Below are 21,216 nucleotides of genomic sequence, written 5' to 3' on the forward strand. Positions count from 1 at the left end.
TCCACCTCCAGCCTCACGCACCGTAAGTCATGGTACCTGTTGTGTTGTTCTCGTCGTGTTGCTGCAGTCCATGAGCTGGAGCCCACAGCGGACCAGAGTCCAGAAGAGGGACACCTCAGCCCGGAGGTAACCGACTGGTTTTCATGTTATAAAAGTTGCTCTTATTTACCTCCCATACACACATTCAAATCACTTTATTTTATTACACCAAACTCCACCCTGAACGCCAAAGTATTCAATTCAATTCGGTTTATTTGTAGAGCCCAATTTCACAAATTACGAATTTGTCTGAGTGCTTTACAATCTGTACACATAGACATCCCTGACCTTTGACCTTTGACCTCACACCGGATCAGGAAAAACTCCCAAACAACCCTTCAGGGGGAAAAAAGGGAAGAACCCTTCAGGAGAGAACAGAGGAGGATCCCTCTCCAGGATGGACAGAACAATAGACGTCATGTGACCAGAAGGAATCATTAGTTAGAATACATTCAATGAATATGACAGAGTAGGGATGAGAATTGATAAGATTTTAACGATTCCGATACCTTATCGATTCCTGCTTATCGATTCGATTCCTTATCGATTCTCTTATCGATTCTTTTGGGCAAGGGGTGAAAAAGAGCACAAACGGTTTATTCCCATTAATTTTCTTTTATATAATGCTGCACACACACAGTATGTATACATACACATTTACTTTTTTTAAATAAGCAAAAATATTTATACGATATTACTCTTGAACTTAAAATAAAACTTACATAACTTAAATAAAATGTATTCTGTTTAATTTAAACATGTTCCTAGAAATTACAGTGCTCCTTCCTTTTTTAAAGGGTATATGAACTGAGCTGCCAAAATGAAACTAGCAGTGGCAAATACCAAGTGTGCACCATCAATTGTATGGATCATCAACAATTCTTGTGCAGAAAAATAAGCATGTCTGCTTTCTCCGGGAGGATCCGCGATCTCTCAGAACTTATTGTGTCTCCAGCCGTGGAGATCACTCTCTCAGATGGGGTGGAGGTGTACAAGCGTCTAGCTGTAGCCTGTGACCCAGACCACCAGCCTCTGAACCGGTCTGACTCTGAACCTCATCAGCTAAATTGGATGGCAATGGAGATTATTTAAATAGTGAAAGCTGGTTTACACAATGAAACAAATGGCACTAACAAAATCGCTGAATTTGCTCAGCTGACATAAAGCCACATTAAGAGGAGGCAAACACGACCTCTGCCTCAATGTAGGGGGCTGACAATGGAAGATTCTGTAGCTAAGCTAGCGTAGCTATATGCTAAGTTTAATAATGGATTAAAAATCGATATGCTCAGTTTAATAATGGGTTAACACGATAACGCGAATGTTTGCTGATAACACACGCCCTCCAATAATTAATACCGTTACGATCAAACATTTCTCAAAACTGGACTTTCAATCCAAACGTGAAGTGATAATGGGACCAATGCGGAGCTCAAATGTGTGCTTCAAACGAAGGGACAGAAGATAACTTGATCGACTCCACACAATAAAGGCAAATGGCTTCACACAGTGAGTGGTTGTGATCACTTTGGAGGAGTTTACCTTGGACAGAAAGAGATGAAGCGCCGACGTTAGCTGAGCTGCTGCATCGAACACATGACACTCCTGTCATTTAATTCCATGCTGTGTTCAAATGCTTCTTCATATTAGTTGTATTTCCTCCCTTCGACGAAATAGATTTTTGACACACGTTACAAATGGCGTAGTTGTCATTTTGTCGTGTGAAATAGAGTCAAACTTTAGAACACTTCTGCCTAGTTGCCATGTTTGCTGCAGTCTGAAGAAACTAAAAAAGTTCACGCATGCGCAACGCCACAGAGGACCGTTAGCAGAACCGTTAAAGAATTTGGCTAACGATCCCAAACAATCGGTTCACTGGGAACCGGTTCTAAAACAGAACCGGTTCTCGATGCCCATCCCTATGACAGAGTGGATGAATAGTTCGTAGTAGAGGAGGAGTGGGCGGAGTCTCAACAGTGGGCGGAGTCTCAACAGGCCAGTGGCGTAGTCGGTAGCAGGAATTCCAGGACCCAGACCTCGCTGCTCCATCAGGCGGATGGATCTGTGCCGTCTCATCGGGTCCGGTGACCCCATGAGACGTGAAGTCACAAGGACTCCGGGGATGTCGTGGGCGTCGGCCTATCGTCTTTGCAAAACGTCTCCAAATGTCAACGAAGTGAATCTGTGGCGTGACTCCCAGTAATTCATCTGAACTTGTTTGAAAGTCGGTCCCGGTGTTCTTGGCCCAGCGCGTCATCCTCTCGATGTCGGCGTGTCTTCAGGTGACCGCGGCGCGCGGCCCTCCGCACCCACAGGAGCAGCCGGGCCGGACCGTGGTCCTGGACGCCTCCAGCGACTCCTACCTCCTCTTTGAGGACCGGAGGTTCGTGGTCAAGGCCTTCAGGCTGTTCCACCGCATCCCCTCCTTCGGGTTTTGCATTAAGCACGATCGAGGAGACGGAAGACTGAGACTGGCTCCTGAAGGAACTAGTACGTCTTCAATGCTCCTGGTGTCTGCGTGGCACAGCTGCAGGGAGGATGACTGACCGCGGAAATCTCCTTTAAGACACGTTTCTGAATATGTTTATATTGACATGTAGACTAAGACATGTTTCTGAATATATTTTTTGTTGCATATGACATTGTGTATGACTGACTGACTTTTGCTTGACGTACTATACGAAAGCTTTTTCTATTTCCTTTTTTACGTCACCCAAATTTAGATCTGATGTACACAAGACTCACCCACTCTGACACAAGATGCTATTACAGAGTGAATCCTCCAAATGGTATGTGTGGATTATTGTGAATTAACACTGTGTGTGTGTGTGTGTGTGTGTGTGTCCCAGGCCTGAAACCGGGTCCGCTTTATGCGCAGCTGAAAGCCGGCAAGCAACGCTGGCCAGCGCGTGGTTCTGTCCAGCGAGGTGCTGGAAGAGGCCATTCGGGTCGTAAAGTCTGCGTCTTGGCGACTGCAGCTCGGCCGTGGCGACGGGCGCTGAGCTGTCGCGGGGCGGGCGTCCTGGTCCACGAGGCCACGCTCGACGCGAGCACCGAGCCAAAGCGGAGGACCGGACACAATGCGCCGGGATGGCGGCGGTGGCCCGGGCCTGCAGCGAGGCTGGTGCTGACCCGCTTCAGCCAGAGGTACAAACCCGCCCCTCGCACCAGGGCGGGACGAGGACGGCGTGCAAGCGGAGCTCAAGCGGCAAGGGCGGCGCTGCAGGACAGCGGCGTGGAAGTGACCTTGGCCGAGACTTTCTCACTCTGCCCGTTCCGCTCAGGCGACCACACCAGTGAATTGTGTTTGTGTCGGCGGTCTCGGTTCACGCGGTGCCATGAGACTGGCGCTGGTCAAAGTCCACGAGTCTGAGCACTTTTAGGACTCGTGCTCACTCTCGACGGCCCGGTGGCGATGCCGATCTGTTTCAGCCTCAGCACCGCTCCGACAATTAGGACGTTTGAACATCTGTCGGATTCCATGGCGCCTGACCATTATACTGACTGTTATACAACAATGCATTGATTAGTAATTATCCAAATGGGTCTCCATTGCCCCCCCCCCCCCAAAAAAGACTGCATTTTAATCTAATTTATTCAGTAGAAAGTCTCTAAATAGAATACAGCATGAACAGTAAAGCGATCGGTTTCGGTCCGTCTTGTTTTCTCTGAGTAAACATCTGTGCTGTGATGATGAAGAACATGCAGGTGAACCTGTTCATGGACCTGTACTCAAGGTATTTAAGTACAACAGAACATGTTTAATGATTTTTACCAAAAAGGGAGAAAAAACCTAATTGGTTTATGTAAAATTCTTACAATAAAAATGTCTTGATCAATTCTCATTGTTACATTTTTCACTGTCTATCTGGATATATTTTCTATGTTTTTATTCACAAGGTTCTTTTTTCAGAACATGACTGCTGACTTTTTTCCTGCTACTTCTAATATCTATATAGATATATAAATGTGTATTTATATATATATATGAATATAACATTTTGTTATCCTCATCATACTGAATCTATAAAGCCCAAAATCACACATTTGCCTTTGAGGGCTTTACTTTATACCTTTCTTGATTTCTTTATGGACATGCTATGACTTTCCAATTTCAACTACACTTAACTGACTTATGCCATTACAATTTTTATGGCAAACTATAGAATTTACTTTTTGACTTTAAATACAAACTTCTAATCGGATTCCAAAGTAATGGTATGAATAATCACGTAGCAGGTTGTTTACTTCTATGAATCTCGTGTCGATAAAGAACATGCGGTCGTCTCTGCACCTTTTCCAGAGCTTTATTTCTGGATCTGTACACAAGGTATTAAAGTACAACAGAAATACAAAATAATGTTTAACCCAAACAAAAAAAAACTCAATGCTTATGTACAATTCTTATAAACAATAAAGATAGGTTTTTGAACATTTCTCAGTGAAGTTGTTGTCTATATTTCTGGATATACACTTTAAAGTTTTTTATTCACAAAAAGGTGTTTTCAAAGGACTCGAGTTCTCTTTTCCAAAACCACAACTGCTATTTGTTTTTCCTTTTTAAACTTCAAAACACAATACAAAATATAAAATAAATTTGTTTGGTGCTTTCTTGCACACACACACACACACACACACGTCTCATACCGGAGATATCAATAAAATATCACATTTTTGAGAGTTCACAGGGTGGTGAAAAACCTACTTCTACTACTTAATGGCCTTTACATTCTGACAGTTTTCTGAGTCTTTGTACAAACCACAGGTGAAATAAATATCACTGCACTGCTAAAGCTACACGAGCTTTGAGGACCTACTGCATTATGCACATTGCATTAAAAAGAGAAACTAGCTCTCCACACACTAAGAGCAGCAGCCATCCCTTTAGCGTCAAGACAAATATAGATATGAAAAGAAAAGAAGAGAAGGATACGCATCTTTTAGACATGGCTTCAAGTTTTGAAGGCAAAATTGCAACATTGAGTAATATCAATAATTCTTCAGGTAAAGCCGTTTTCAGTGGTTACCACTGGGGGGGGGGGGGGGGGGGACACGGCTGGCATGCGTGTTTCAGCCGTGTCCGAGCGTGACTTTCCAAAGAGAGAAACTCAATTCAAACACCAAGTCAACTGATAAAATGCAAAAAAAACAAAATATCTGTACATATCTACAAATATTGCCTTTTGACAAGGAATCAAAATTAAAACCTTTGTATCGACATAGATTCACAAGTATAAGAGGTCAGTTCATAAACTTTTTAAAGGCCATTTGCGAATTATTTACATGAAATGCAGAAGTGAATATCTCCTCCGATGCTGGGCGTGGAAAATTAATTAGTAATGGTTTGAGCGTGAATCGGTCTGTAACCCGTCATGGTAAATGACTACATCGATAGACAAGACACATGATGTACCCCTGCCACAAAATAGTCATAGCACAATGCATAGATAAATTAAGTTAACACGACTACTGCATCCTATCCTACCGAAAAAACTATGAAAATTCACAATTCTGGACTTCAGTCAAGAAAACCTCCATTTCTGCTACTACTCCGACTGTTGACTAGACCACACGAGGCCTCCTGGAGGCAGATCCAACACAACATCCAAGTGGCTTTAAATAAGAGATAATACTGCTAACAGCTTGCTAAGTGGGCTGAACATGGCATGATTTGATTTAAGAGCATATTCTGACATGTTTACGACAAATAAAGAGTTGGACTAAATGGGATAACAATGACTAAACAAGCAGACCAACGAAGGCGAGCTTTAAGGAGAACCTTTGAGGCCAGATGAAGAGGAAGATCATCTCCGTGCTCGTGTTGCTCTTCACCTGCGCTCTAGCAAAGTGGACTTGGGGGCGACCAGCAACCATTTGCACCGGCCGGTGACTAAAAGTACCTGTAAACAAAACTTTAAGTGTAAAAAGTACCACTTCAAAACAACAAGGCGAGCAACTCAAGACTGAGAATAGAGGCGAAAAAGTGAGCCAGTTTTGTCAGATGAACAGAACGGCAGGACAAGGTGCAGTCGCTCCAAGGCGAGAGGAAGAGGCGCCGCAGCTCCGCCCCCTCGGGCCTCCGCCTGGACGTGACACATCTCAGGACCGCCAAACGGGAAGAAAATAAATGGCTATAGACTCTTGAGAGAAATCAAGACTTTAGTTCTATATGATAGACATCACTGACGTCATAGGACACAAACAAATTGAAAACAAACAAGTAAATATATATAGACACATATATCATATTTCCTTAACAAAGTGGATTCTCCAGTGAGGTCAGTCTTCTGTCCAGGTGGGATGAGGGAAGAGGACGATCACTCGGACTGAATTCAATTCAGTTTATTTGTATAGCCCAATTTCACAAATTACAAATTTGTCTCGGAGTGCTTTACAATCTGTACACATAGACATCCCTGCCCCAAAACCTCACATCGGACCAGGAAAAACTCCCAAATAACCCTTCAGGGAAAAAAGGAAGAAACCTGGAGGAGAGCAACAGGAGGATCCCTCTCCTCTCCTAGGATGGACAGATGCAATAGATGTAATGTGTACAGAAGGACAGATTTAGAGTTAAAATACATTCAATGAATATGACAGAGTGTATGAATAGTTCATAGTAGGCATATTCCACGATGGAGACCTCCACGATCCATCAGGCAGATGGCGGTGGGGAGGAGGAGTGGGCGGAGTCTCAACAGGACAGTGGGCGTAGTCATGAGCAGAATTCCACGACCCAGCGATCCATCAGGCAGATGGGATCTGCCGTCTCATAGGGTCCGATGACCCCGCATGAGAAAAAGTCAAAAGGACTTCCGGGAGAAAGCAGAGTTAGTAGCGTGTGATTGAGATGAAAATTCATCCTTAAGGAGAGAAAAAAAAAGGAATGAGGTACTCAGTGCATCCTAAAACGTCCCCGGCAGCTATAAGCCTATAGCAGCATATCAAGGGGCTGGACCAGGGCAAACCTGATTCAGCCCTAACTACTCTGTCAAAGAGGAAGTGCTGTGTGCTGTGTGGTGCCCGCGTGAGCTCCAGAAACCCGTGGGGCTCGCCGCCCGGTAAGCTCCCAAAGTCTGTGGACACCGCCATTTTGGCGCCGGTGATCGGTGGTGAGTACGTCGCTGTCCGGGTTGGAAGTCCACGGCGAGGTTCCCGCCGCGTCGCTGATGAAGAGTCGGCGCCATCTGGAGTCTCTTGGAGGGCGCTCGCAGTCCTTGTTGGCCCGCCCCTCCGGCGGGCCGAGTCGGAGCGGTAGAAGCCGGCGTCGAGCATGTCGAGGCAGCGGGGTCGTTGGAGGAAGCCGAGGGCCTCGTCGTGGCTCAGGGACCCGCGGTGGAGGCCTTCCATCGGAGGGCCGTAAGGCGTGCAGCCGACCTCGGCAGGGTTGCACACCGTGGCGACCGTGTTGCTCAGCGCTGCAACGAGACGGGACAGCGTTGAGTCTCTGGAGCTGGAGGAACACGAGCCGACAGGCGCTGCTCCCCCGGGTCACTACAGGGTCCACCACATGTCCACCAGTGGATTTACACCACTTGAAACCAAAAGTCCATGACCAAACTGACATCTCGGTGTATACATGAACATCTTTTGAAAATGAAGTATTCAAGCAAGGAGAACTAGAACGGGCATTCGGTAGAGCGCAGACCTTCGCATGTCACAAGATCGGGCATTGGGTTATGAACATGTTGGCATTAGTTGCCAATTGGAGAGAAATTGACCGCACTCGCATAACACAACAAGTATTAAACCGAATCGCATGAAATTTGGGATGATTGGTTATTATTAGAGATGCACCGATCAGGTTTTTGGTGCCGATCACCGATCACTGAAATCAGTATCTGCCGATCACCGATAATACCGATCACCGATCACGGTGTCGATTGAAGCATTCTATTCATTGTGTAGCATTATTGCCTAGGTCTATGAGGAAATACATATATAAAGCACCTCAGACATTAAAGAAATTGCCGATTTCTTACAACATTTAGGACTTTTACTTTGAAAAATGTCCTAATTGATACATTAAAATTGTTTGATTGCTATTGTAGGGGATTTCAGATATGTATGGAACACATCTGCATTATTCATTTCCTGGAACTCTTGGGGAAATCTATTTACAGGACTTTTTTTAACATACAAAAGTCTGACTTATTTTTATAAACTCTTCCTTGGTCCAGTAAAAATGTTTTAATGTTAGCATAATTTAAGCTAAATCTCAGAAACGATCTATAAAGATACAAAATCAGTTCATTGTTTACTTGTATATGTTAGTGTATGATTTGTCGACATCTTATTTTGATAAACGGATGTTGTTTCACGTGGTTCTTTCCTTCTTTGCTAAACCGGATGTTGTCACTTAAATCCTTCCGCTAACTTTATCAAAACCCTCGAGCGCTCCCGATCGAATGCGTTTACCGTGAGCAGGGGCGGCCCTAGCACATTTGGCGCTCTAGGCGAGCTTCACTCGTGCCCCCCCCCAAAATAAAAAATGTAAAACGATTTTGCACGCAGCAGGTGCAACTTTCAAACGCTATTTTGCCCTGCAAGACTGAATTTCTTTCAAATAAACAGAACAATGATCGCAACAATGAACAAACATTAAATAGAGAACTAAATCCCTGAGAAAATGTCACGTCTGTGCTGAACTACGCTCCGGCCACGCCCCCCTGATCAACGGTGCACATTCACTCCCTCGTCGCCTGCAAATAATGTTTTTTTGTTTTCTGTTCTGTTGATGGCTGGCAAACAACAATCTTAGAAGGTCTGGGTCACTTGTGGCACATATTATTCACTAATTTTAACATCACAATTACATATAGATGGGGGCGCAAAAAAAAACTGCCCAGCATTTTTTTGCGCCCCCATCTGAAATAAGCAGGCGGCCGCCTATACCGCCTGTCGGAAAAACCGCCCCTGACCGTGAGCATCAGTCTATAGGGGCTCAGACATGTGAGAGTCGGCTGAGTCGACCCAGAGATTCAACTCGGGGGACGGGCGCGCTCGGTGGTGAGGATCCTCTGACCTCTCACTCTGCGGCCCTCTTGGTAGGCATCGTCTCGGTTGCGGTGCGCGGCGATTGAAACGTCTGATAGTTCTCGCAGATGTTACGTCATCTGATCGGCCGTTTTGAGAACAAACAAACAAACAAACAAACAAATGTACATGGCTTCACATAAGACACATGACACACATGAAGAGGTCTAGAGTCGCCGTGTACACTAAAATCTATATCTGCTAATACATTACCTACTTCATGTTTACTTTATATTTTTATTTTGTTGTATAAATATATACATTTTTTATATATATATATATACATATTTAATAAAAATATATATAATTTAAAATATATATATGTATATAATTTTATAATTATATATATATATATATATTTACACAAATTAAAATATATATGTATGCAACATTTTTTTAATATACAGTATATAAACATGATATGTATATTTATATACGTTTATATGAATGTATATACGTGTGTATCGGAGATGAACAGAAGGCTCAAGTTATTTATTACATATGATGAAGTTATTATTATTCAGAGTCGTTGCAGTTACATGTTGCTGCAACACATCTGTTTGTCAGGAGCGAAGTCGGAGTCGTCCCAACGCATTGTTTTGTTCTTACGTCTCAACAATGAAATCATAGAAACAAGAGGTCACCTTCAACACATTAATGTCTTCAACTCTTCTTCTGGTTGTGTCATATTGTTGTCATTGTTCACACTGACAATGTGTGTAAATATTTTACGCTTCTTTGTTTTTTCTCCCAACTTATTAATTACGTTTCTTGGGATTTAAAGGTTCCACATTCCTTTTAAGTTGACCAGTTATTCACTATTTGATGCTTCTTATTTCAGGCAGCTTGGTTTATATCTCATTAAATCATTCCACATTTTGAATTCTCAAAATTCAGACAGACAGAGCTATTAATGAATATGATAAAACAGTAAATAGTAGATTTCCCCCCCCCAAACAAACACAACTGAAACACAGACGTCCCAGCAGGCATTTACATAGAGAACAAATACTCACCAATGAGAAAAAAATAGAACTAATCTAGAGCGTAATTTAAGGTATTTAATCTTCTCAGTGTATAAATATGAATCTGCATTCAGGCGATAAACTGTTTCACTTTTCACATTCTGCCATTTTCATTAAATTTCCTGAAATAAAATCAAAGTTTCAGTCCCGTTTCATAGAAGTACCAGTGTGTCATTTGTTGTGAGACTTCCTCCATTCACGTGTTAAAGTGAACAACACATTTAAAGTGAACAATACATTGATTCAAGAATAAATCATCAGCATTTGAAGGTGCGATGTGTAACGACTGTCAAATCTGCTCCAGGCCGCCAGGGGGCAGCGTTTCCCCTCTGCTGCTGGGTTCACGCACTCTAATTTTAAAGTGTATATAAAAAGAACAACTACTGACAGTGTAAAAAACCAAAATGTAATATAACTGCTGAAACTCTAAGCGATCAGAATAACGGCTATCTTGGCCTGACGTTCATGTGTTTTTACGACATACTCTACTGTGGCATGTCTTGTGACATTTCTATGTCTAACAATATTATGACTCTTATAATATATTTTGATATCAAATTTAAATGCCATACTATGACATAGTTGATTTGTTATGACATACAAATGAGGACTATGAGATACTTTTTTAAAGGCTATTTTTTTACATCTTATACTATTATTTTTTAATGACTTTTTATGCCATAATATCATATTTGTCAGGTTCTTGTCACGGGGTGGGGCTCAGGCGCAGAGAGACAGGCAGGACTCAGATGTGAATAACAAAAAGACTCTTTAATCAGACAAAAGTTCCAAAAGAAGCAAAACGTCCAAAAGGGGGCAGGCAGGGAATCGGGGTCAGGGCAAGCAGGCAGGGTCAAACAGGCAGGTCAAGAATATCCAGGCACAGGGAAGACGGAACCAAAGACAACAACTAGACAACGAGGAAGAGGAGACACTGCAGACAGCAGATCAATCGTTTACCCCGGCGGACACAGATGGATCTAAAGAGCCCAATACAGGGAGAACTGGATTTGCAGTTATCGTTCCTTTAACTATGAGGTCAGACGAAGGTCATCAGACCATCTGTCGTGTTGACAGTTGAGGCTTTGACCGTCTGACCAGCGCAGTGATGGTGGAGGAGCTTCAGGTCAGAAAGGTTGTCATTGGTTCAGATTCCAGTTCGGCGTTATCATCATTACAGTCACATCTCGCAGGCAGGATATAATCAACGACATCTAGGAAACACTGCTCCCACTTAGTCAGGTGGTATTTTGGTGGCATTCATGTGGGTGCCAGCACAGAGACGGGTAAAGGGAAACGAAGCGGCAGAAACATCAGCAAAACAAGCGTTGGAACGTCAGAACAAGACCAGATGCTCTCTGGATCATCAGCACTCAGCTGATCACTTCCATCTGGGGAGAGAAGAAGAAGACAACAGAAGAGATGGATCAGTGTCTCCAGAGACTCCCTCCATCAGCTGCCAGTGAAGCAGCACATCAGTAGAAGAGAAACAACAACAACAACAACAACAACAACAACACATATATTCAAACCCTCGACTGACCTCAGAGTCTCCAGTCTATAATGTGGACTCTCCAGAAAACCAGTCAGCAGCTTCACTCCTGAATCCTGCAGCTGGTTGTACCTCAGATCCAGTTCTCTGAGACTGGAGGGGTTTGACTTCAGAGCTGATCCCAGAGAAGAACAGCCTTCCTCTGTGATCCTACAGTGTGACAGACTGTAAACACACAAAACAACACACAGAGTTTATTATATCAATACACAATGAATCATTATTGACATCATGAACACGAGTGGCTTTCACTTTGGTTTGATCTTCTTCTGTAAACAGACATTTAGTTAAAATCCCGTCAGTGAAAGAAGAAAATATGACAGAAACAATCTGTTCATCATCCAATCAGATGAGTTCATGTTTTAATGTGAACTCCACTTCACAAGGTTTCCTGCAGCTGGTAGCAGACCTGACCCTCTGGCCCCTGTGACCCTGTGGCCTCTGACCCTGTGGCCCCTGACCCTTTGGCCCCCTGACCATGTGGCCCCTGACCCTTTGGCCCTTGACCCTTTGGCCCCTGACCCTTTGGTCCCTGACCCTTTGGCCCCTTGGCCCCTGACCTTTGGCCCTGTGGCCCCTGACCATGGCCCTGAACCTTTGGCCCCTGACCCTTTGGCCCCTGACCCTTTGGTCCCTGACCCTTTGACCCTTTGGCCCCTGACCCTGTGGCCCCTGACCCTTTGGCCCCCTGACCCTGTGGCCCCTGGCTCTGTCCCATAGGCCTGTTCAGTAATCCATCAGCAGCATGAGGCCAGACAAGTTGTCCCGTGCTTGTAGAGGGGCGACATGCAACGAGGCAGCTGATGTGAAGTGGAACATGTCACCAGGAAATGAAACACTTGATGGATCAATACGTAGATCCATCAAACAGTTATTGATTAAACATGAAGGTGCTACACTAGCAGCAGACAGTGAACCCACCTCAGAGTCTCCAGGCTACAACGTGGACTCTCCAGAAAACCAGTCAGCAGCTTCACTCCTGAATCCTGCAGCTTGTTTTCACTCAGATCCAGTTCTCTGAGACTGGAGGGGTTTGACTTCAGAGCTGATCCCAGAGAAGAACAGCCTTCCTCTGTGATCCCACAGTATGACAGACTGTAAACACACAAAACAACACACAGAGTTTATTATATCAACACACAATGAATCATTATTGACATCATGAACACGAGTGGCTTTCACTTTGGTTTCATCTTCTTCTGTAAACAGACATTTAGTTAAAATCACGTGAGTGAAAGAAGAAGAAAAGATGACAGAAACAATCTGTTCATCATCCAATCAGATGAGTTCATGTTTTAATGTGAACTCCACTTCACAAGGTTTCCTGCAGCTGGTAGCCAGCGTGTAGAAGCAGCTTACGGCCGGAGGATTCATGACTTCAGAGAGAAGATGAACCTGATCACAAGGATCACAACAAGTTTCATTTCAACACTTATTTCATTTAAATGGATACATGTTTGGTTCTTTATGTGTGAATAAATAACTCGTTTTATGAGGAACATTGACTCACTCTAGTATATATATATATAATATTAATAAAGTATGGTACACAGGCACGTGCACAGACATTTTGGGGGGCAGGTGCTCAAACCAAAAAAAGGGCACCCAATGCCAAAATAAATTTCTGACAGAGTTGAAGCATTAGCATCAATACACTGATGATGCAATACATCCTCGACCTGCGTTTCCTGTGGCAGCATCAGACCACTAGCTTACATGTTCTTTATGAATAAAGATGAATTATTATATAGCAACAACAGTACAAGCGTTCTGATTGGCTAATGGGTCTTCATGCCAGCCACGTATCGCCCTCCTCGCTGGTCTGATACGGATCCTATTGCCCTCTGACGTCATTTTCAAAATGAGCGATATTGATAGACATCAACCCAAGAGCAGTGGTCCTCAAACTAAGGCCCGCGGGCCGGAGACGACCGCCTCCACATTTGGCCCGGCCCTCTGAACCAGAGAGGCCGTATGATTTTTTTTTCAGTCTGGCCACGCAAATCCTAGACTAGCCCCTGTTAAATAGAACAGAATAAGAATTCTCTCTCTCTCTTTCTCTCTCTTCTCTCTTCTCTCTCTCTCTCTCTCTCCTCTCTCTCTCTTTCTCTCTCCTCTCTCTCTTCTCTCTCTCTCTCTCTCTCTCCTCTCTCTCTTTTCTCTCTCTCTCTCTCTCTCTTTTCTCTTGAATTCTCTCTCTCTCTCTCTCTCTCTCTCTCTCTCCCTCTCTCTATTCTCTAAACATAACTAACGTCAGTAAACAGCTGGATGAGGCTTTGAAATCACAGAGTTTTTGTTTGTTTATTTTTTAGGAAACATTGGACCAGTTGTGACGTCATGTTTTCAGCAGCGTAATGTTGTGGTTGATTTATCACAAAACAACGTCAGGGGACAAACACCGTCAGGACCTGTGTGTCTGGTGCTGCGCGTCAGAGGAGAAGGAGGTGCAGCCGTTCGATGGCGCGAGCACTGCGGAGGAGGAAGTGGAGGAGGAGGAGGAGGAGTGGCGGGCGGGGGCTCGTGGCGCCGGAGCGTGGGTGTGTGGCGAAGTTCTCACAATAACTCAATGCCCCGTCGGATATTAAAACACATTTGGGGGGACTTGATGACAGAAAGAGTCACTTTTATTCTTAAATACGGATGAATAAGAAAAATGTGTCTCCAGCAAAAAGGACTCTTTACTCATCCATAGGGATGGGCATCGAGAACCGGTTCTGTTTTAGAACCGGTTCCCAGTGAACCGATTGTTTGGGATCGTTAGCCAAATTCTTCTTGGTTCTGCTAACGGTCCTCTGTGGCGTTGCGCATGCGCAAACTTTTTTAGTTTCTTCTTCAGACTGCAGCAAACATGGCAACGAGGCAGAAGTGTTCTAAAGTTTGGCTCTATTTCACACGACAAAAAGTGCTCGTGTGAGGTGAGAGTGTGCTCACCTGTGTGCGCGTGCGCATTGCTGAGTGCTGCGCCACTGCTAGTAAACGCTGCGCGTGCAGACAGCATTTAACAGGGTGGAGCATTGCGTGAGCTCTGATCGCTCTTTTAATGAAGTATTGATTCTAAAAATATGCTAAATCACATCATTTTTAACGTACGGGTACTTTGTTAGTATCGCTACACCGTGCAGCGTGACAGCAGCAGATGTAGCGGACTAACATTCAAGATCTAACTTCTTAAACGCTGTGGACATCTGAGCTGATTGGCCGACACGTCCCATCAAAGATGTTCTATTGTGAAGAGCACCACTTCACATTTTCTCCGCGTCTCACTGTAATCTCAATGGCAGTGGGCCAGGTGAAAAAAATAATAAATCTGAACGCGTCTCTGGTTTTGTTCAGGGGGCGGGGCCACATGGGGAGGCGGGCCGGAGTTTGGGGACCACTGGTCCAGGTAAACTCCTCAGTGATCACAACCACTCACTGTGAGCAATTTAGCCTTTATTGTGTGTAGTCGATCAAGTTATCTTCTGTCCCTTCGTTTGAAGCAGACATTTGAGCTCCGGCATTGGTCTCCCATTATTGATCACTTCACGTTTGGATAGTAATTTCTAGGAACATGTTTAAATTAAACAGAATACATTTTATTTAAGTTATGTAAGTTTTATTTTAAGTTCAAGAGGAATATGTATAAATGTTTTTGGTTATTTAATTTTTTTTAAATGTGTATGTATACATACTGTATATGCAAAGATATTATATTTGTGTTCTCTGAAAGGAGAAATGTGTGTGCAGGGACTCCATCTGGTTTTGAAACCATTTGTTTCAGCTCATTTCTCTCTGTTCACATCAGTGATCATCAGTTAATTCATGTTACATTAAGATCATATTGGGCTCTTACCTTTATTTATAATTCAGTGAACCCACCTCAGAGTCTCCAGGCTACAACGTGGACTCTCCAGAAAACCAGTCAGCAGCTTCACTCCTGAATCCTGCAGCTGGTTGTACCTCAGATCCAGTCTTCTGAGACTGGAGGGGTTTGACTTCAGAGCTGATCCCAGAGAAGAACAGCCTTCCTCTGTGATCCTAAAAGCGTGACAGACTGTAAGCCACACAAAACAACACAGGTTTATTATATCAATACACAATGAATCATTATTGACATCATGAACACGAGTGGCTTTATACTTTGGTTTTCCATCTTCTTCTGTAAACAGACATTTAGTTAAAATCCCGTTAAAGTGAAAGAAGAAGAAAAGATGATAGAAACAATCTGTTCATCATCCAATCAGAGAGAGAGAGAGAGAGAGAGAGAGAGAGAGAGAGAGAGAGTTGGTTCCCCCATGCCTGTGGTCCTGTTGCCTCAGGTGGGATCACCAATGTTCATCTCTCCTGCAGGACCACCTGTTGGGCCTGCCGCCTCCTCTGCAGTGAGCCTCAACACCGGAGCAACAGCCCCAGGCTGTGTGGAGGTCTCAGCGGGGCTCCGCCACTTCAGGGTGGCCCTGCCTCACGGGGTCCCAACTGCTCTTCCGGTGCATGGAGGACCTCTGATCTGTAGACATGCACACCTTTGAGTTCAACCTTCAGGAGGTGACACTTCATTCTGATATTTATGATAACAGACACATGTGGCTTGACATGTATCTTGAACATCGGTTTTGTTTATTTATGTAACATGTTTGCAATAAATATAAATACTATATTTTTAGCAACACGTCATCAGGTTTTCTGGGAGCAAATCACAGCTCGCTTTTATGATCTGGAGAATACAACACACTCTGTAGTTACAGAGCAGACACATTACCTCAGCCTCACGCACGTAAGTCATGGTACCTGTTGTATCTCGAGTGTTGCTGCAGTCCTGAGCTGGAGCCCACAGCGGACAGAGTCCAGAAGAGGACGCCTCAGCCGGAGGTAACCGACTGATTTTCATGTCATGTTATAAAAGTTGCTCTTATTTACCTATACACACATTCAAATCACTTTTGTTTTATTGACAACTAATGAGACAAAGTATTCAATTCAATTCGGTTTATTTAGAGCCCAATTTCAAATTACGAATTTGCCTCAGAGTTTTACAATCTGTATCATCCCTGACCTTTGACCTTTGACCTCACGGATCAGGAAAACTCAAACAACCCTTCAGAAAAAGTGAAGAACCCTAATGAGAGAACAGAGGAGGATCCTCTCAGGATGGACAGAACAATAGGCTATGTGACCAGAGAATCATTATTAAACACATTCAATGAATATGACAGAGTGGATGAAGAGTTGGTAGTGAGGATGTAGACTCACAGTGGGCAGTCTCAACAGTGGGAGTCTCAACAGGCCAGTCGTAGTGAGCAGGAATTCCAGGACCCAGTGCTCCATCAGGCGGATGGATCTGTGCTCTCATCGGGTCCGTGACCCCATGAGGCGTGTCTGGACTGGGATGTTCGCATCGCATCGTTTTAACGTCTCAAATGTCAGAAGTAAATCTGTGGCTGACAATTCATCTGAACTTGTTTTAGTCGGTCCGTGTTCTTGCCCAGCGCGTCATCCTCTCGATGTGCGTGTCTTCAGGTGACACATGAGCGCGGCCCTCCGCAGGAGCAGCCGGGCGGACCGTGGTCCTGGGCGCCTCAGCGACTCTACCTCCTCTTTGAGGACCAGGTTCGTGGTCAGGCCTTCAGGCTGTTCACGCATCCCCTCCTTGGTTTGCATTAAGGAGCACGATCACGGGAGACTGAAGACTGAGCTCCTGAAGGAACTATGTCTTCAATGCTCCTGGTCTTATGCAGGAGGATGACTGTGTGAAATCTCCTTTAAGACACGTTTCTGAATATGTTTTGTTATTGACATGTAGACTGACATGTTTCTGATATTTTTGTTGCATATGACATTGTATGACTGACTGACTTTTTGTGACGTACTATCTGACTTTTCTATTTCCTTTACGTCACCCAAATTTAGATCTGATGTACACAAGACTCATCTGACACAAGATGCTGTACAGAGTGATCCTCCAAATGGTGTGTGATTATTGTGAATTAACACTGTGTGTGTGTGTGTGTGTGTGTGTCCCAGGCCTGAAAGGTCCGCTTTATGCGCAGCTGAAAGCGGCAAGCCAGTGCTGGCCAGCGGATGGTTCTGTCCAGCGGTGCTGGAAGAGGCCATTCTGAAAGTCTGCGTCTTGGCGACTGCAGCTCGGCGTAACGGCGCTGAGGCTGTGCGGCGGGCGTCTGGTCACAGTCTGGGACGACACCGAGCCAAAGCGGAGGACGCGGACACAATCGCCGGATGGCGCGGTGGCGGGCCTGCAGCGCAGGCTGGTGCTGACCACTTCAGCCAGAGGTACAAACCCGGCCCTCGCACCAGGGCCGGGGCGAGACGTGGCGGAGCTCAGCGGCAGGCGGGCCCTCAGGACAGCGTGGAAGTGACCTTGGCGGACTTTCTCCTCTGCCGTTCCTCAGGCGACCACACCAGTGAATTGTGTTTGTCGGCGGTCTCGTTCTGCATGCCATGAGACTGGCGCTGGTCAAAATCAGTCTGAGCACTTTTAGGACTCGTGCTCCTCTCGACAGCGGTGGCGATGCCCGATCTGTTTCAGCCTCAGCAGCGCTCGACAATTAGGAAGTTTGAACATCTGTCGGATTCCATGGCGACCATTATACTGATTGTTATACAACAATGCATTGATTAGTAATTATCCAAATGGGTCTCCATTGACCCCTCAAAAAGGACATTTTAATCTAATTTATTCAGTAGAAAGTCTCTAAATAGAATATAGCATGAACAGTAAAGCGGTCGGTTTCGGTCCGTCTTGTTTTCTCCAAGTAAACATCTGTGCTGTGATGATGAAGAACATGCAGGTGAACCTGTTCATGGACCTGTACTCAAGGTATTTAAGTACAACAGAACATGTTTCATGATTTTTACCAAAAAGGGAGAAAAAAACCGAATTGGTTTATGTAAAATTCTTTCAATAAAAATTGCTTCTTGATCAATTCTCATTATTACATTTTTCACTGTCTATCTGGATATATTTTCTATGTTTTTATTCACAAGGTTCTTTTTTCAGAACATGACTGACTTTTTTCCTGCAACTTCTAATATCTATAGAGATATATAAATGTGTATTTTTATATATATGAATATAACATTTTGTTATCATACTGAATCTATAAAGCCCAAAATCACACATTTGCCTTAGAGGGCTTTACTTTATACCTTTCTTGATTTCTTTATGGACATGCTATGACTTTCCAATTTCAACTACACTTAACTGATTGATGCCATTACAATTTCTTTTTGACCTTAAATACAAACTTCCAATCGGATTCCAAAGTAATGGTATGAATAATCACGTAGCAGGTTGTTTACTTCTATGAATCTCTTGTCGATAAAGAACATGAAGTCTCTGCACCTTTTCCAGAGCTTTATTTCTGGATCTGTACACAAGGTATTAAAGTACAACAGAAATACAAAATAATGTTTAACCAAAAAAAAAAAACTCAATGCTTATGTACAATTCTTATAAACAATAAAGAGCTTTTTGAACATTTCTCAGTGAAGTTTTTGATTGTCTATATTTCTGGATATACACTTTAAAGTTTTTTATTCACAAAAAGGTGTTTTCAAAGGACTCGAGTTCTCTTTTCCAAAACCACAACTGCTATTTGTTTTTCCTTTTTAAACTTCAAAACACAATACAAAATATAAAATAAATTTGTTTGGTGCTTTCTTGCACACACACACACACACGTCTCATACCGGAGATATCAATAAAATATCACATTTTTGAGAGTTCACAGGGTGGTGAAAAACCTACTTCTACTACTTAATGGCCTTTACATTCTGACAGTTTTCTGAGTCTTTGTACAAACCACAGGTGAAATAAATATCACTGGACTGCTAAAGCTACGAGCTTTGAGGACCTACTGCATTATGCACATTGCATTAAAAAGAGAAACTAGCTCTCCACACACTAAGAGCAGCAGCCATCCCTTTAGCGTCAAGACAAATATAGATATGAAAAGAAGAGAAGGATACGCATCTTTTAGACATGGCTTCAAGTTTTGAAGGCAAAATTGCAACATTGAGTAATATCAATAAGTCTTCAGGTAAAGCCGTTTTCAGTGGTTACCACTGGGGATGGCATGCATGTTTCAGCCGTGTCCGAGGGGGGGCGTGACTTTCCAAAGAGAGAAACTCAATTCAAACACCAAGTCAACTGATAAAATGCAAAAAAAAACATATATCTGTACATATCTACAAATTATTGCCTTTTGACAAGGAATCAAAATTAAAACCTTTGTATCGACATAGATTCACAAGTATAAGAGGTCAGTTCATAAACTTTTTAAAGGCTATTTGCTAATTATTTACATGAAATGCAGAAGTGAATATCTCCTCCGATGCTGGTGGAAAATTAATTAGTAATGGTTTCAGCGTGAATCCGGTCTGTAACACGTCATGGTAAGACTACATAGACAAGACACACATGATGTACCCTGAAACAAACTAGTCAGCAATGCATAGATAAATTAAGTAAACAACTGCATCCTATCGACCGAAAAACCTTTGAAAATTCACAATTCTGGACTTCAGTCAAGAAAACCTCCATTTCTGCTACTCCGAAACTGTTGACTAGATCACACGAGGCCTCCTGGAGGCAGATCCAACACAACATCCAAGTGGCTTTAAATAAGAGATAATACTGCTAACAGCTTGCTAAGTGGGCTGAACATGGCATGATTTGATTTAAGAGCATATTCTGACATGTTTGACAAATAAAGAGAGTTGGACTAAATGGGATAACAATGACAAACAAGCAGACCAACGACGAGCTTTAAGGAGAACCTTTGAGGCCAGATGAAGAGGAAGATCATCTCTCCGTTTGTGTTGCTCTTCACACACGCTCTAGCAAAGTGGACTTGGGGGGCAACCATTTGCACCGCCCGGTTACTAAAAAGTACCTGAAACAAAACTTGAAGTGTAAAAGTACCACTTCACAACAAAACGAGCAACTCAAGACTGAGAATAGAGGCAGAAAAGTGAGCCAGTTTTGGCAGATGAACAGAACGGCAGGACAAGGTGGTCGCTCAAGACGAGAGGAAGGCGCCGGCTCCTGGCCTCCGCCTGGACGTGACACATCTCAGGACCGTAACGGAAGAAAATAAATAGACTCTTGAGAGAAATCAAGACTTTAGTTCTATATGATAGACATCACTGATGTCATAGGACACAAACAAATTGAAAACAAACAAGTAAATATATATCACTATATAATATTTCTTAACAAAGTGGATTCTCCAGTGAGGAGTCTTCTGTCCAGGTGGGATGAGGAAGAGGCGATCACTCGGACTGAAGTGCTGGTGTGCTGTGTGGTGCCCGCGCGTGAGCTCAGAAACCCGTGGGCTCGTTGGCCGCGCCCTCCAAAGCGGGAGTCGGGCCGTAGAAGCGGCCGAGCATGTCGAGGCGGCGGGGTGGGTTGGAGAAGCCGAGGCCCGTCGTGGCTCAGGGACCCGGTGGAGGCCTTCCATCGGAGGGAAACCGTGGCGTCGATGCAGCCGACCTCGGCAGGGTTGCACCGTGGCGACCGTGTTGCTCAGCGCTGCAGGCGGGACAGCGTTGAGTCTCTGGAGCTGG

The 21,216-nt window shown here is 43.9% G+C and overlaps 1 protein-coding gene and 1 pseudogene across 1 annotated transcript in view; both read right to left on the reverse strand.

Moving 5' to 3' along the window:
• Window positions 1–21,216, reverse strand: part of LOC130196675 (protein NLRC5-like) — a 1,158,129-nt gene that overhangs the window by 303,970 nt on the left and 832,943 nt on the right. The window contains 1 exon segment of the mRNA XM_056418994.1: window positions 12,574–12,747. Within this exon segment, the coding sequence (XP_056274969.1) occupies window positions 12,574–12,747 (174 nt within the window).
• The window catches only part of LOC130196681 (protein NLRC3-like), a 223,339-nt pseudogene continuing 213,418 nt past the window's right edge, over window positions 11,296–21,216 (reverse strand).

The sequence above is a fragment of the Pseudoliparis swirei genome, chromosome 7 (assembly GCF_029220125.1).
Source record: "Pseudoliparis swirei isolate HS2019 ecotype Mariana Trench chromosome 7, NWPU_hadal_v1, whole genome shotgun sequence".
Taxonomy (NCBI): domain Eukaryota; kingdom Metazoa; phylum Chordata; class Actinopteri; order Perciformes; family Liparidae; genus Pseudoliparis; species Pseudoliparis swirei.